At 41.4% G+C, this 17,064-nt stretch overlaps 1 protein-coding gene across 2 annotated transcripts in view; it reads right to left on the reverse strand.

The window, feature by feature from the left end:
• METAP1D (methionyl aminopeptidase type 1D, mitochondrial) overlaps positions 1-11,129 on the reverse strand; it is a 71,408-nt gene extending 60,279 nt beyond the window's left edge. Inside the window, exon 1 of one of the 2 annotated variants that reach the window (XM_061135074.1) lies at positions 11,059-11,129. In XM_061135074.1, coding sequence (XP_060991057.1) covers positions 11,059-11,098 — 40 coding nt within the window. In that variant the 5' untranslated portion in view covers positions 11,099-11,129. The remainder of the gene's footprint in view (positions 1-11,058) is intronic. The other variant, XM_061135075.1, reaches the window with a different exon arrangement.
• Positions 11,130-17,064: the final 5,935 nt, after the last annotated feature.

The following is a 17,064-nucleotide window of genomic DNA, read 5'->3' on the forward strand; positions in this document are numbered from 1 at the left end:
CTTTTTAATATGCTGTCTAGGTTGGTCATAACTTTTCCTCCAAGGAGCAAGCATCTTTTAAGTTCAAAATCTGTGAATTATACTGCGATAAAGATGTTATTTTAAAAAAGAACCCAAGAATCCCCACCCTTGTTTGCAGCCACTTCCATCACTTTTCATCTCTCCTTCCACTGCTAAAATTTTGGTCTGTGTCACTAAGACTTCCAAGTGGTCAATTTCACTGACCCTTACTGAGTCATCCTGAAATTTCCTCCTGAGCCTCTTTTCCTCACTAGGTTCTCTGTTTGCACCAACTCCTTCTTTAATGCTTTGACAGCTCCTCTCCTTCCTCAGGTCCCCTTTCCAACCACCAGGTCCTGATTCCTCCTTCTCTGTACCATTTCTCTTGCATCCATCTCTTCCTTTCCATCCTGCATCAATGCACAAATTCAGGCCCCGTCACTTTGTTTCTGCCAATATCTCCCAACTGATGCAATAGTTTTTGCTCATCAGTGCATTCAGGGTACCACCTGAATTAAACAGGTGTTAAACAGTGTTAAACAGAATTAAACAGTGTCAGGTTAAAACAGAGACACCATTTCACTTATTTGTCAAAAACTTTCATCAGTCTCTGTTGCCTATAAGATAAACCCTAAGCTGACCTTCAGGGTCTCCATCATCTGGTCCTAACTTCTGTTATCAATCTGCCTCTCCTATAACTCTCTTATGCAAACTCTCAGCTCCAGACAAACCCTCCATTCCAGAACCCTCTGAATACGTTTTGACTTTCCTGTATTCACATGCTTTCTCCATCAATGCTCTGTCTTACCCGCTTAGGAATGACCCTCCCCTACCCCTCCACCTTTCTGCCAACCACCTTACTCATCCTTCAAGGCCCAGTTCTGTGAAGAGATCACTCCAGCCCTTAATTATCTTTCTTCTCTCTTAGTCCCAGAGCACTCTCATACTGGTTTGTTTTTTTCTTTTTTTTCACCAAAACTTCATTGAACAAATTCACCGTTTTGTTCCACTATCTTCTGCCATTTCATAGGCAACTTCATAATTCTATCTTCCCCCAATTTTTTATCTTTTTGAGCAATCTTTTCTAGGTGCCCTTTACAATATTCCAGGGAGCTGAAATTTTTTCCATTAAGAGAATTTTGTAAAGACTGAAAAAATAAAACTATCATTCTGTTTTGGTTGTCATATGTATTAGACTTCCTTTTCCAATTAAATTAAAAACCATCTGACCCAGTTCAGAAGACTACTACCACCGAACTTTCTGGTTCCCTCACTTCTCATTCTACTATCTGTTCCTTACTCTTGCAGGAAATTCTCACCTTAGGATAACTCCTTTCCCCCCTCCTCCCCCAATTATCAGCCTCTTCCCTTTTTACTTCTATACTCTATAGATTATTCACTGTATAATAATGAGCCCCAAAACAAACAAAATAGACAAGGTCCTTGCCCTTGGGAAATATCCAGCTTAGACTAGACTCTAGGATTCACTGATTCAATACCCCTCTTGCTAATCCCCCATTCCCCTTTTCTCTTACTCCCTAGTCCTTCCAGTGCAGCCATCTGGAAAATTCCATCAATCCAACTATCTACTTTCACTCTTTTATACACACAGGATGATGCCCATTGGGAGAAAATCACACAGTGACAATGAATGGGGCCACTGCAGATACACGGTCTCTAATTTCACTTGGATCTCAACACTGCTGGGCAATCCTTCTATTATCTCTTGTTATTTTTCTCCTCCTATTTCCCAATCCCCTACCTCATTTCATCTCTAATCTCAGCAAAAATGTACAGAAAGAAACTGAAGTAATTGAGGGACAAGGAGCTTCTTCAATTTTCTGTCCCCTCTTCTAGATGAACATCTATCTACCTGTTCATCCATCATCCCTCCAACACTAAGGGAGCAGGAGTCTGGGATCTCTCTCCCTTTTCACACACACACCTCAGCTGTCCTGTTCGGATGGCCCCCCAGTCCTGTACACGCTACTGCCAAAAGGAGCAGCGCCAGCTGGCTGCTCCCCAGCTCTCACCCTGCCTGCCTGCTGCATTAGAGCAGCAGAGCTCCCCAGAGTTAGACAGGCTCTCACTCCACCTCTGCCTTGGGACGAGGGGCCTCCCTGTTTCGTGACTCCTTCCTCTGACCAGGCCCTCCTGGCTCAGCAGGACTCAGCCTGGTCCTTACCTTCTCTGTGAAGGTGAAGGTTCCTTAGTCACTACTGGATGATCCCATTGCACCATTTGCTCACCTCTATCTGTGTATTCTTCTTACTCTGTTGTAAAATTTATTTCCATTTATTTACACCAAGGACTGTGAACTCATGGAGGACAAGAACTGTGTATCCCAAGGCCAGTACACTGTAAAGGACATATCCCCCGCTACCTAGGTTCCTTCTGTGTTTCCACAACACTTGAGGCAATTCTCTTTCTTCGTTAATCTGTGCATTACTGCTTCATGATCAGAGAATGCAGAATGTACAATTTTTCTTTCTAGCACTTGTTAAGGTTTTTAGTGGCATAACTTACTATCCTTCGCCCTATTTCATGTATATTTGTAAAAAGAATCCTAATCAAAGTATCAAATTTCATATTAAATCAAATTTACTAGTAATAGCATTCTGAAATCCAACCTTATTATGTCTACTTAAATTGTCAAATTAGAGGCATGTTAAAGTTTCCTATTATGATTGTGGTTTTTATCCATTTTTCCTTTTATTTTTAACAGCTCTTGCTTTATGTATTTTAACATGTTATTTGACTCAAAGATTCATTATTAATAATTTTATTGTATCACTATTAACCAGACACTTTTCTCTGATTCATTCAAGAAATCTTTACTGAATGCTTATTATGTGCCAGGCATTGTTCTAGGTACTTGGGCTACACCAGGAACAAAACAAAAACTCTTTTCCTGAACTTATGTTCTAGTTGAGGAGGTAGGCAAAAAATAACATGACAAATAAGTAAGCCATATAAGTAAGTAAGTGTTAGAAAGTGTTAAGTAGTATGTGTAGGGCCTTATAGGACATTATAAGGACTGTGGCTTTTACTCTGAGGGAAATAGTCTGGTTTCAGATGTATAGCAAGGCATGCGGGCTCTTAGTTCCCTGACCAGGAGTCAAATCAATCCACAGTCTGCATTGCAAGTGTGGAGTCTTAACCACTGGACCACCAGGGAAGCCCCTAGAGGAACATTTTAAATGACCCCACTGGATATATTCATACAATCAGCAAAATACAGAATGTGGAAAGCCCCATTAGGGCAGACAGATTAACCAGTTGCTTCAACAAATAAATTTCATGAAAAAAAAAAAAAAAAGGGAAAATAAACTTACTGAATAAAACAAAGTGACATCCTCTTCAAGCCATGTGGCATAACTGGTACTAGAATTTCTTCCTGCCTTAAACAACTAGACAAAATGTGAAGGGGCTATTTTTTTGGCACTGGCTGTTGAACAATGTAAGACAGAGAACCTTGAGGGTAAACAAATACACAAGGTGAGTCCAGCTGGGCTGCAGTGTTCTGCCTGGGGAAACCATCCCAAATATGGCACTGGGAGATGGAGCCCTAGCCAAGCACAGCACCTTGCTGCTTCATTAGAGAGCAGAGGGTTGGTTGTGAAGCAGCTGGAATTTGCGAGGCAGGGTACTGAGGGTTCTGGAAAACAGAGAGGCACAGGGTCTACCAGCCAGTAAGGCTGCTGCAGGCTGAGAGCTGAATAAAAGTTCCAGAGGTTGCAGGCCTGGAAGAAGTTGAAGTCTTAGCCCAACCAGAGTAGAAAGACCTCACTAAGGCCCACAGGCATTCAACTGGAACCAGAAAGATCAGCTGAGACCTCGGGAGTAAGAACCACGCAGAAGCAGAGCAAAGGTGAGTGAATTAAAACCTGGGAGCCAACCCAACTCACTGTCTTTTTTTGTAAGTAAAATTTTAATGGAACATAAGCTATGTTCATTTGTTTACACACTGTCTAGGCTGCCTTTGTACTATATTAGCAGACTTGAGTTGTTGCAATAAGAGACCACAGGGTCCACAAAAGTCTAAGATATTTACTACCTAGTCCTTTATAGAAAAACTCTATTGAACTCTGCAAAGTCCTAGAGTAAGGGCCACACTCTAGGACTTAGAGGAAAACAAAACAGATCCACTCAACCAAAGAAGAAAACCAAGCCTGGAAGAGCAACATAATCTCCACAATGTTATTATTCATTATGTCATATATATAATTATATATTAGATAACATACAAAGAATAGAAAAATGTGACCCACGGCCAAGGAAAAAAAGCAGTCAATAAAACAGAACAGATCCTGAGATTGTCCAGATGACAGATTGACAGATAAGGACTTTAAAACAGCCATTATAAATATGTATGTACAAGTACTTAAAGGAAAAGATAGACATGAGTAAACAGCTGGGAAACCTCAACCAAGAAATGTAAAGTATAAGCAAAGAACCAAATGTAAATTCTAGAACTGTTAAGTACAATATACGAAGAAAATTTTAAAGATTCCTGGCTTTTAGAGTTACATAATGAAGAATCTACAGATGAAATTATATATCTGAAATGTGCTTCAAAATAACCCAGCTTGGGGAAGCAAAGTGGTTGGGGAAAAAGATGAAACAAGCGCCATAAACTGATGACTATTGTAACTAGGTGATGGGTATGTATGGATTTCTCTACTTTTCTGTATGTTTAAAATTCTGCACATTCAAAAGCTAAAAAAGAAAACCAATCTCTACAAGAAAAAACTGTTTTAACTGCAAAAAAGATGATGTTCAAATGAAACTGTGCATATATATTACCCTCCTCCCATCTTTGCCAAATTCATGGAGATATATAGCATCCACTCTGCATTTTCAAAGATTCCCAGTGCTTGGAGAAAGTGAGCATTTCATAAACTGTGAATATTTATTTAGGTGAATTCCACCTTCCTCACCCCACCTCTCTCTCTCTCTGTGTTATACACTTTGACACACATGGGAATATCAGTATTTGATTTCACAAAATGAGATTGCATTAAAATACTCTATAACTTGTATTCTCCAAATAACATATGTTATGAATATTGTTATTGTCCACAATACAGGTCAACATCTTTTTCTGGTTAATGACGTCACAGTAAGTATCATTGAGAGTCTACGTGTTCTATACTATGTATTATAATTCATAATTTCAACAGGAGACAGGAACTTTGTGAAAGAAAGCTATCTCAGGCAGAGGGAAGACATAAGAGCATATATGACTTGAGGGACAAGTCTGACTTTAGGGACTTTGGGGCCATGATTTGATTGTTAATTAAGCATGCTTTAATTTATGTAGTAACAAGCCATAACAGAGTTGAAAGCTATTTGTTAAAAAACATCATATAGCAAAAACCCATCTCCATTCTCTGGTTATCCACATAGAGTTTAAGTCACAGGAAGCTCCTTATTAATAATTTAATGTATTTAAATTAATGTATTTTCCAAATCACCCATGGGCTACATCCCAAAAGTTTAATTCTAAGTTGGTTTGGTGAAACTAAGGATACATTTTAATGCAGTAGCTATACAAAATGGTAAGGATCTCAGGTCGTTGACAAAAGTTTAAAGTACCTAATTTCTGAGGTAAAATAGCCCTCTGCTATCTGGGGGCTAAATTTTTGAAAAATCACTATCATAAGAAAATTCTTAATGAAAGAAATCTATGGCCTTAGAGTCACAAATAAACAAAAGCACTTGTAACTATTTTGCATATTTGTTTAAAAAAGCATGATAAAATATTAATAGCTTTAAATGTATCTTAAACTATAATATATATAAGTAATTACCAGTTATCATTCTTTGATCATGGAAATTGTAAAGGTGTTCCTTTTCTATATTATAATTTACATAGACATTTTGCTTTGTTGCAGAGAATATGCACAGTAAAAGACATTTTCCCCTTGGATCTGGTCCCATTCAAACATTTGCTATCTTCTGTATTTGTTTGGTTTTTTTCTTTTATACAGTTTAAACAACAGCTTTGGAAAATAAAAATGTTATCTTTTCAATATGTAAAATTCAAACACATCAAGCATAAAGTAAAAATCAGTCCAATCTCACCATTTGGAAATAACTGCTATGAACACTTGGGTGAACATCATCCTAGATATCTCTTTGGGCACGTATATATATAAGGAAGGGAAAATACAAACTCGATGTAAGTAGGATTTACTGTTCTATACCCAGGCTTTTCTCCTCCATATATACCCATGAATATTTCAGTCTACAGTACATCTACATCATCTTTTTTAATGACTGCATAGCACCCCATTGCATGCATGAACCATAATTTATTTGGTCATTCTCTTACCAAGCCATTTCAGATTCAGATTCTGGTGAATATTTCCCAATCACTATTAATATAAAGTTACATTCTTATTCATCCATGTTGGTACACTCATCCTATTGTTCTCTCAAGATAAACTCCTAAAAGCAGAATTGTTAGCTAAAAAGTATGCATACCTTACACCTCGATACACATCGCCACACAGCCAAACTATTTCACATACCCACTAACTGTGCCTCTCTTAGACTTTCTGCTGGACTTACAGTCTGTCCCCTCTCGTCTCACTGGCTTCAGCTTGCTCCACGGGTTTACTTCCATAAGCTTTCTTCATCTCTCCTCTGACTACACTGCTTACACCTCAAGCACTTCTCTTTCAGATGTCTTCCCTTCCCCTTTCCCAACTTCTTTTTTCTTTTTTTTAGCTGTTACAAGTAGAGCTGCGGTGTATAATTGTGTGATAGGTTGTCTGGACACGTTTTCAAAGCTGTTTTCTAAGTGCTAGACATGTAGTGTTCAGGTCACAGGTGAGCCTTGTTTAGCTGTGGAAAAATCCAGCTAAGTTTCTTTGGCATGTGGGATCTTCCTGGGAAAGGGATCGAACTTGACCTGCATTGTCAGGCAGATTCTTTACCACTGAGCCACCAGAGAAGCCCCCCAACTTCTTTTTTCTAATCATCTCTAATAAGTTTGACTCACAACTCAAATTCCATGGAACAAAATTCTCACAGCTGCCCAAAAAGGTATACAGAAGTAAAACTGCCTTAAAATAATCTTGGAGGGAGATGGAACATCAAAGGGGTGGGCAGGGAACAAAGTCACAATCTACACCAGTCATATGACAAAAACTGACGTTTTCAGATAAATTAATCTTTAGGCCTACCATATAACTTTTGTGCATAAATATTTCTACAGGAGGTTGCATTCTGAAAGGTCTTTCATTCAGTTATGGAACTGTGTACTTACTATGTACATATATTGTATGCCACATTTTGGGAATACAGAGATGAAGAAGATAAGATTCTTGTCACTAAGAAGCTCCCATTCTAGCAGGAGAGATGGAGGTGTAAAACACTTTTCAGATAAGTGTACATACTCTGATTGAGGGTAATAAGTGTTGTGATAAAGGCATACCCTGAGTGCTATTGAAGCAGACTGGGTTAGCTCAGCCTGGGCAGAAGCAAAGACAGCTTCAAAGGAGAGATGGCATTTAAGTGTGGCCTTGAAGGATGAATGATTTGCTGGGTGAATAAAGGACACTGCAGGCAAAGCAATTAAGGAGGTACACAATGGCAAACTTTAGCAGATATGAGTTTAGGAAACTGGCAGGAGATGAGGCTGAAAAGGTAAACTGAGGCCAGGCTGAGATGGAGTTATCCTTTGATCCTAAGAGATTCAGACTTTAGACCAGCAATGAAGAGTTCTCAGGGGTTTTTTGTTTATTTTTGTTTTTTTTAAGTAGGGAAGCATCATAATCAGACCTGAATTCTAGAAAGACAGTGTAGGGAAGAAGACAGACTAAGGTGGAAACTAATTACAAGGGACGGTAAAGACTTGTACCCAGACCGTGAAAAAGCTGGAGGCATCCAAGAAATGGTATTTACTGACTCACTGAACATAGATGCTGAAGGCAGTGGCAAGGACCAAAAGAACTTAAATGCTTATACTTAGGTAGTGCCTGGATGGTGATGTCATTAATGGAGATAGAGCATATATATGGAGGAGCAGAAGATGTGGAGAAAAATATTCACTTCCATGTTGAACCTGTTGAACTTAAGGGACCTGTGAGACATCGGGAAAAGATGCCTAACAGAGAGTGGGCATTAAGGCCTGGTGTTCGGTTCTAGGGGATATTCTGCTGATTTTTTTTTTTTAATTGTATAGATTTGGCAGTCATTTGAGGTGGGTAAACATGATTGCTGACAACCAGGAGAGGAAACAGGGATGAGGGCTTAGAACAGAATCTTAGAGAACACTATATTTATACACCTAGAAGTAGAAGAAAAGCCTAGTGAAAGTCCGGGAAAATCAGAGAAACAGGGTGCAAGCCAGGAGAGACTGGCTCATAAAAGGAACACGAGTGTAAAAGAGAGAATATGCCTCCTTCTTTGCCTGCCCCATACTTTTCCTTCCCATACTCACTGTGCAATGTAAGACTCTTATGTAGAAGCTTTGGGAGCTGGAACAAAGATTCTAATAAAGTGGGAGGTGGGAGTGAGATTAAACAGAAAGTTCCTGGGACCCAGGGATTCTGCACTGTGATCTGGGATTTATTGATAGTGTTAATATCAGGAACAGTTCCATCCCTAAAGGGCCTGTTACCTTCTCTCTATGTTCCAAGACATTAATATGTCCTTTCCCCTTCCAATGTCACTACTCATAGTTTTAATCCATCCCTTAGCTCATGACGGAAGAGAACCAGTGTGGGCAAGCCTCGGGCCTTGAGCCCTTATGCCCTTCTTATGCGGTTAAAAAGTCTCTTCTTCCCACTTTCCAGGAGGGAAATGTACACACAGATGCTGATGATAAATTCTGGCACAAAGACTTAGAGTGGATTAATTTACATCAATCTAAAGGGCTGAAAAGGAGAAAGAAAGAGGAGAGAGGACTCAATAAATTTACCCTTCATTTTCAACCCTGAGGGGTGGAGAGTAGGTGGTACAGGACAACCTGTCTGCAACGTAAATCTAGTTATGAATAGTCCATAAAGGGGCCTCTCCCTATCACCAGACTTCTTCCTGATGACATATTTTCCTCCCTCTTCTAATCAGAAGATCCCCCACTTCTAGTCAGAAGATAACCCTCTTGTGGGGTGTAGTGGGAAGCATTACTACAGTTTTTTCTGTAAGAGCTTTTCCCAAGACTGTCTGAACCATCATTTGTCAAAATCATAAGTGAGAAAAACAATGAATATCTTATTTCTATAATCTGCAAAGAGATTCTGTAAACATGCATACATATATGTGTGTGCATATAATACACGTGTGTGCATGTGTGTGTTCTGGCTCTTCCTCTACCTTGACTATCTGCCCAGATCCTCTTCACCATTACCTGCAGTTCCTAAAAAAGGTCTAAACACCATTAGTTCTTGTCAAAAGAGGAAACAAAAAGTAACTTGATTAGTAAATAGAGTTTGGATTGGAGCCCAGATCTTAAGAGGTGTAAATTGGTGCTCTTTTCACAAGGCTGTACTCTCACATAGGTTTCCACTCTCCCATCCAACTGGTCCAAATCACGACCTACATCACCATCCCTTTACACATCTCTCACCTCCAATCTCCCTGTGGTTCCTTACTCCACTAACACACAAAAGAGACAGGTCTATCCTCCTACCAACCTCCTTCTTCTCTAAAAACATGTTTCTCTTTACTTTTCACACACACTCATCATATTTGCCCTGTCTCTGATTTTCTACTTTGCACACTGATTTCTGTGAAGAGACGATGCCATGCAGGGAAGAGGAATGAACCCTTTAAACAAAAATCAGAGTCATAATAAAGAAAAAAATCAGTCATTCAAAAAAAAAATCAGAGTCATATTCGAATACCCATTTTGCCTCTTACAATCTGTGCAATCATGGTCTTATTACTTAACCTCTTTGTCTCACTTTTCTCATCAGCAAACATAATGCCTAACTCATTGAGTTCAGTAGTTAACACTCCCAATGCCAGGGACTGGAGTTCTCCTCCTCTCCGCCGCGGTGCAGAAACTAACATCCCACAAGCGGCACCCCGCCCCTCCCCCCCCCCCCCCCCCCCCCGCAAAAAGTAGTTAGCACATGTAAGGTGCTTAACACGGTATTACGTATTAACATATAAAAGACACTTAAAAATGGTAGCTATTTGCCGTGAAAGTAATATTTGCCTCACAAGACTGTTGTTCCTACATACCTGACACCTAAATTGTTCTTCAAAATATTCTAATTTCCTTCCTCCCCCAGTTTTGAAAAAACTTTCCAATTCTTTCCAACAAAGATTCAGAAACCAGTTCAAATCCAACAAAGATTTATCTGCAAAACTACCTGCACATTTACTAAAATTTCACCACTTTACACAAGGGCTTCCCGGGTGGCTCAGTCAGTAAAGTATCCGCCTGCAGTGCAGGAGACCCAGGTTCGATCCCTGGATCGGAAAGATCCCCTAGAGAAGGACATGGCAACGCACTCCAGTATTCTTGCCTGGAGAATCCCTTGAATAGAAGAGCCTGGCGCGCTAAAGTCAATGGGGTCGCCCAGAATCGGACATGACTAAGCGACCAAACCACCACACAAGAATAACAGAATGACACCTATTTGACATAATTTCTCCTCTTCTTATGACAGTGGAAGAGAATAATCACATTTTGCAAGTTTCCCCCAAAGACGTGTTGGATAATGCCAATAGATACAAGTTGCTTTCTCTGCGGCAACTGGGTGTCTAAGAGCATTTCCGTTACTGTAGAGCCGGAATAAATAAGTTTGCTGCATCAATCACACAGCTGACGTGAGCGAAGAAAACTTCAGATAATGTCCCATAAATCTCAATGAGGGACTGCAAATAGATGCCACGCAGTGACGTGATCTAGGCAAGTGACGAACACACGCGGATCTGTTTCTGTGACAAGTGGTAACATGTGCCTGCATATGTCCGCAGGACCGAAAGCACAATCTGGTACGCCGAGATGTCTGATCGCGGACGTGTATCCCTTTGAACCCGACTGCGTAGCAAGTGAGTGACGAAGAGAACCCTCGCGTACCTCTAGGAACTTACCTCTGCGGACGAACAGGTGGAAGCCGCTGGGCGCCGCCATGTTGGCGTCGGTCACGTGGCCACAAACTCTCGCACCTCGCCCCGCCCCGCCCCGCCCCGCCCGTCAGAGCCTTCCACTCGCCGCCCTGCCAAAAACCAGAGGCGCCGAGGCCGCCGGAGGGGAGCGCGCGTGCGCGCCGGGGGCTGACTGCGGGAGCTCTGGCGGCGGAGCGGCTCGGGCACCCGGGCCAGTAGGGGATCCCGCGGCCGGCCGAGCCCGCTCCCGCCACGAGAGGCGGGCTGCAGCAGCGGTTCGCGCACTCTCTCTGAGCCCCCGCGCCCAGGTGGGATGGAAGAAGCCTGTCAGGTAAGCGTGGTATCCAATATTTGTAGCATCAACATTTTGGTGCATGGAAACGTGAAGTTGGGAGGAAAAAAATAAAGCACAATCTAGCGTTCAACATAGCACTTTGCATCGTCTGCCACTTTGTTGCATATTTTTCCCTGGATTCAGCTGAAAGGTAAAATTTGGTTCAAAGTCACCAGCTGCCTGCCCCCTTGGCTGTCCCAGAATCTACATTACTCAGCAGAGACAACAGACAAGACAGGATCTGTGTGCAGCTGCAAAATCTATTCTGGGTTCCACAGTGGGTATATTCAGGGGACTTCTCTTTCCCCGAGGACACCTCCAGCTCAGTGGTATTAACTGGAGTCTTAATCCTAAATGTGACTTTTAAGAATGAGAGGATGATGTCTGCTAATTGTGCTGCCAAAAGATGAAGCCTTCGGAAGGCCAATTATGAACCAAGTGAGGGAGCTGATGGATCCCTAGTGATGACGGTGTCCATTTTTGACAAATTCACTATTCTTATCTGCATTCTGGGGCAGATTTCCATGCTGTCGCAGAGCAGGTATTACTCATCTTGGCACCCAGCGAAGAACCTGATATTCAAGGAATAAAGGAATGTCTGGTGAAGAAATTGAACTCTGCATGAACACAGTCAAACCAAGAATGTAACAGTTTCCAAATGCAGTGAAGACTGATAAGGATTCTTGGTGAACGTGCGTGATGTCACCTAATTAACGTTTAAGAATGTAATTTAACTACACAGTGAAAAACCCAGACAGTTCAAAAATGATTTTTTTTTTTTAAAGCGTAAATCCCCTTCCTCACCCTGTCTGCACACCACAATCCCACTCTTCAGTCAGCCACTGTGCGTCATCCCATGCCTTTTACAGGCAAATATGTGTAAATATTTTAAATAGAATCACATACTTATTGTTACAGAATTGCTTTTCCACTCATCCGAAACATCAAATCTTAGAATACTTAGTTAGAGCTCATTCTTTTTAATGCCTCCATAGTCCTGATAATTTTACTTTTAAGGAGAGTGAATTTGGGTAGTTCATTAGAGGACATACCTATACTTCTTGGAGACCCAGTTTTGTATGCTTTTGAGTCACCTTGAAAGATAAAGGGGAAAAAAAATGTTTTCCACTGAGGTAGATAAGATGCACAAGGATGAGAATGAAAAATACTCTTCCAGGTGACTTCAAGTCCCACCTTTTTCAAATGCAGATCAGTTCCAAGGAGAGTTTTTTAATGTGGGAATCTGAAGCCAACAACCTGAGTGCAGGAAAGGAACATGACAGTTAGCAGAGCACCGAGTCTCAAGAAGTGTGCAGAAAAAAGAAACCTAGAAGTCCCTAGAGAAATGTCAGAGGGCATTAAGCCCAATTTGAAACACAGCTGAAATGGAGCACATGTTTATGTGATTCAGCTCAGCCAATCCTTGGGCATCCCTGGTGGTTCAGTCAGTAAAGAATCTGCCTGTAGTGCAGGAGACCCAGGTTAGATCCCCGGGTCAGGAAGATCCCCTGGGGAAGGAAATGGCAACCCACTCCAGTATTCTTGCCTGGAGAATCCCATGGATAGAAGAGCCTGGCAGTCTACAGTCCTTGGGGTCATACAGAGTCGGACATGACTGAGCGACTAAACTACCACCAATCCTTGAAAAACAAATGCATGATTTATCCCCCTTCAACTAGAAGGCTAAAGGAAACATTATGAGAATCAGGTGGCACCACCATAGTGTAATCCAGTGAGGAAGTCGCCAGTAAATTCAGTGTAGCATGTGGACATCCAGGATGAGCTAGAAATGAAGCAGATAAGAACTTGCACAGGTAATAACTTGCCCACTGATTATTGATTTAGCTTCTTTCATAACATGCTTCTGACATTAGAAAGATTAAGAACTGCCAGCATGTGTCCTCCAAAATCATCAATTTATATAAGATACATGCATACTGATCAACCATATAAAGGGCTAGACTCCTGGCATCTAAGTAAAAGTGTTAGTCGTACAGTCATGTTCAACTCCTTGCGATCACTCCTCTGTCCATGGAATTCTCTAGGAGAGAATAATGGAGTGGGTAGCCAGTACCTTCTCCTGGGGAATCTTCCCAGCTCAGGGATTGAACCCAGGTCTCCTGCATGGTAGGTGAATTCTTTACTGTCTGAGCCATCAGGGAAGCCCTTTAAAAGACCCCTAGTAGTTCTAACATCTGTGATCCTAGGTATAAGGGCATTAGATTGCTTTCATTTAGATGAGTAACTACTACTGACTCACTTCTCTTCTCTGTTTCTGCCCATCTTTTCTGTGGAATGAAGGTTATGTTGTGGCACTTCATTGATTTGAACTTCCTCCATTTTTTGGATTTTGTATTTCTTGAAAAAAATTGTTGAATAATTTTTCAAAACCAGAGTTCAAGAAATAAAGGGTAACTTCTTAATACCTTCAGTTTCTATATACAGAAGTTCATTCTCCGATGTTAAAATATTTTTATTGTGATTAATGATTGTTTTATAGGGTTTTGACCTTGTTATTTTTAATTAATTATTTGGCTGCATCCAGTCTTAGTTGCCACAGGCCAGATCCTCATTGCATCATGCAGGACTTCTCATTGTGTCACGTGGACTCTCTAGCTGTGTCTCAGAGGCTTAGTTGCTCCATGGCATATGGGATCTTAGTTCCTTTCCCTACTAGGGATTGAACCCACATCCCCGGCACTGCAAGGCAGATGGATTTTTAACCACTGGACTACCAGGGAAGTACCATTCCTCGGTTTTTAAAAGGTTATATTATTAGCATCTTTTTATATCTTTTAATCTTCTTTTATTAAATAAATCAGAAATAAATTCTGATATTCTCATTTTTTTAAAGTCATTTTTTCCTTCCTCCTTCTTCTACTTAATGATATTTTATTATAGACTTATACTGTATAACTTTTTCAAATACTGTATATAGTCTGTAGTAAAATTGAAATTATTTTGGTTTCCATAATGAAGATACTGAATTTGTGATTCAAATTCGCAATTTAAAAGCTCTAGAGATTTCGCTACCTGAAGTAAATTCCTTTAAAAATAACTTTTGCTTTGTAAAGACATCATCCTGTAACCGGAGAAGCCAATGGCAGCCCACTCCAGTACTCTTGCCTGGAAAATCCCAGGGACGGGGGAGCCTGGTGGGCTGCAGTCCATGGGGTTGCTAAAAGTCAGACACGACTGAAGCAATTAGCAGCAGCAGCATCCTGTAACTTGTCTCACTAGGTTTTTAAATACTTATGAAGATTACCTATAATGCAACATAAAGACTATGGTGTAGAAGCCCTTAGCCCTTACACTAAGGTATATATCTGTAGAGGAAGCTTGTTACATACAAACACCTAAGACTAACTGAGACAGTGTGCTGTGTCCTACCCCGCACTACAGTGGCTGCTGGGGGGAGCTGGTGTCCCGGGACCCGCATAGCTTCAGTGGGGCTGTCAACCCCAGGTGCCTCCATTCTCCCTGAACTTACTTCCCAGTTTGCCATCTGAACCAGAAAAATTAGCCTTTTGGTTTTATATCAGGATCGTTTCTTAGCATTTTACTGTATGGCTTAGGAAGAATATTTCCCATCCTGCCCTACAGTGTGTTCAGTTTTAGTGTGAGGAAATGCTTTTATTCATTTACATTTTTTTAAAAGTCAAATGAACATTCTTTCTAAGAACTTGGAGTCCTGCATAAGCATAAGTTGCATATTTAACAGGGACCTGTCTCCGTAGCTGACTGGACCCCCTAAGGTTAAGGTCCAGCTTCAAACGATTATATATGTTCAGGCAGAAAGTTGCTAGGGCACTCTCTTAGCCAACTTGTTGGCAGAATATTGTTTCCTGGACCACTTGAGACAATGGTAAACATGTTTACTGGGTAATCTATGGGGCTTCCCAGGTGATGCCTATCAATGCAGGAGACCTAAGAGATGTGGGTTTGAGCCCTGGGTCGGGAAGATCCCCTCGAGGAAGACATGGCAACCCTCTCCAGTATTCTTGCCTGGAGAATTCCATGGACAGGGAAGCCTGATGGGCTGTGGTCCACAGGGTCACAAAGAATTGGACACAATGGAAGCAACTTAGCACCAATCTAGGGGGACCCTTAGAGAAAATGTATAAATGCTCCCTGTTTTTTTGAGGACAGGTAATGTCACATGCAAGACAGTTACAGGAAATCAAGGGGGTTTCTCCTTGCTGTCTGTGCCTTGCTTCCCTGTCTCTGGCAATGTCTAGAGGAAGCCAGGAGGCAGGGGAGGGGGCTTTAATTGTATGTGACCCTCCTGCCCCTCCCATTTTTGATTTGTATAATGACATTTTCTGGATCATATAGTTCCTGGGCAAATGAAACTTTACGTTCCACTCCCTTCCAAGGAGATTGCCTGTGACCCTCCTACATAGAAATTCTGAAGATTTTGTGAATCTGTAGCCATTTATAGGCATCATCCAAGTGGGCTCAGAGAAGAGCACCGTTGCACCCTGCTAAGCAGCCTATCAGTGTGATTAAGCAGAGAAGAATGGGACCAGAGAGGGCTAACTTAGCTGTAGGGTAAGACCAAACTTTGTCCTCAGGGAGTTGCTCTCAGGCACAGTCTGGCCTACATTCATTTCAAGCTGCTCCAACCTCTTGGCTTGAAAGATATTACGGGAGACTTGTAAGCAGAAATAGTGCTTCAGCATAACAGCCGATCCATCATTGGAGCAGCAGCCTACCTGGACTGGTGGCGGGGGCCACGAGAGGGAAGGGATGGGAAGGCTGAGGATGAGGGTGGTCCCAGACCTCACTCACTGATGCATTTGAGTTTTATCTTTTTTTCTTCAAATTGAGTTATAGTTGATTTACAATATTACATTAATTGCAAAATGATTCAAACATTTTATAGATTATATCCCATTTACGGGCTTCCCAGGTGGTGCTAGTGCTAAAGGATACACCTGCCAATACAGCAGATGCAAGAAACTTGGTTTCCATCTCTGGGTCAGGAAGATCCCCTGGAGGAGGGCATAGCAACCCACTCCAGTATTCTTGCCTGGAGAATCCCATGGACAGAGGAGCCTGGGGGTGGGGTGGGGCTACAGTCCATAGCGCCACAAAGAGTCGAACACAGCTGAAGTGACTTAGTACGCATGCAAGCACACATGTTCCATTTATAGTTATTATAAAATGTTGGCTGTATTCTCTGCATTGTACACTATATCCTTGTAACTTATTTACTTTATGCATAGTCCTGTGTCCTTCTTAATCCCCACCCCTTTTGTGCCCTTCTCCCCTTGCTGCTCCCCATCAATAACTACTAGTTTGTTCTCTGTGAGTTTGTGTTATACTCACTAGTTTATCTTTTAGAATCCACATATAAGTGATAACGTATGTATTTGTCTTTCTCTGTCTGACTTATTTCAATAAGCATCCTACCCTCCAGGTCAATCCATGTTGTTGCAACAACATTTCATTATTTTCAAATAATGAAAATTTTATTTTTTTTTATGACTGAGTAGTATTCCACTGTACATACGTGCTTAGTTGCTCAGTTGTGGCTGACTTTTGGCGATTCCATGGACTGTAGCCCACCAGGCTCCTCTGTCCATGGGGATTCTCCAGGCAAGAATACTGGAGTGGGCTGCCATGACCTCCTCCAGGGCATCTTCCCAACCCAG

Source organism: Dama dama, chromosome 33 (genome assembly GCF_033118175.1).
Source record: "Dama dama isolate Ldn47 chromosome 33, ASM3311817v1, whole genome shotgun sequence".
Lineage (NCBI taxonomy): Eukaryota > Metazoa > Chordata > Mammalia > Artiodactyla > Cervidae > Dama > Dama dama.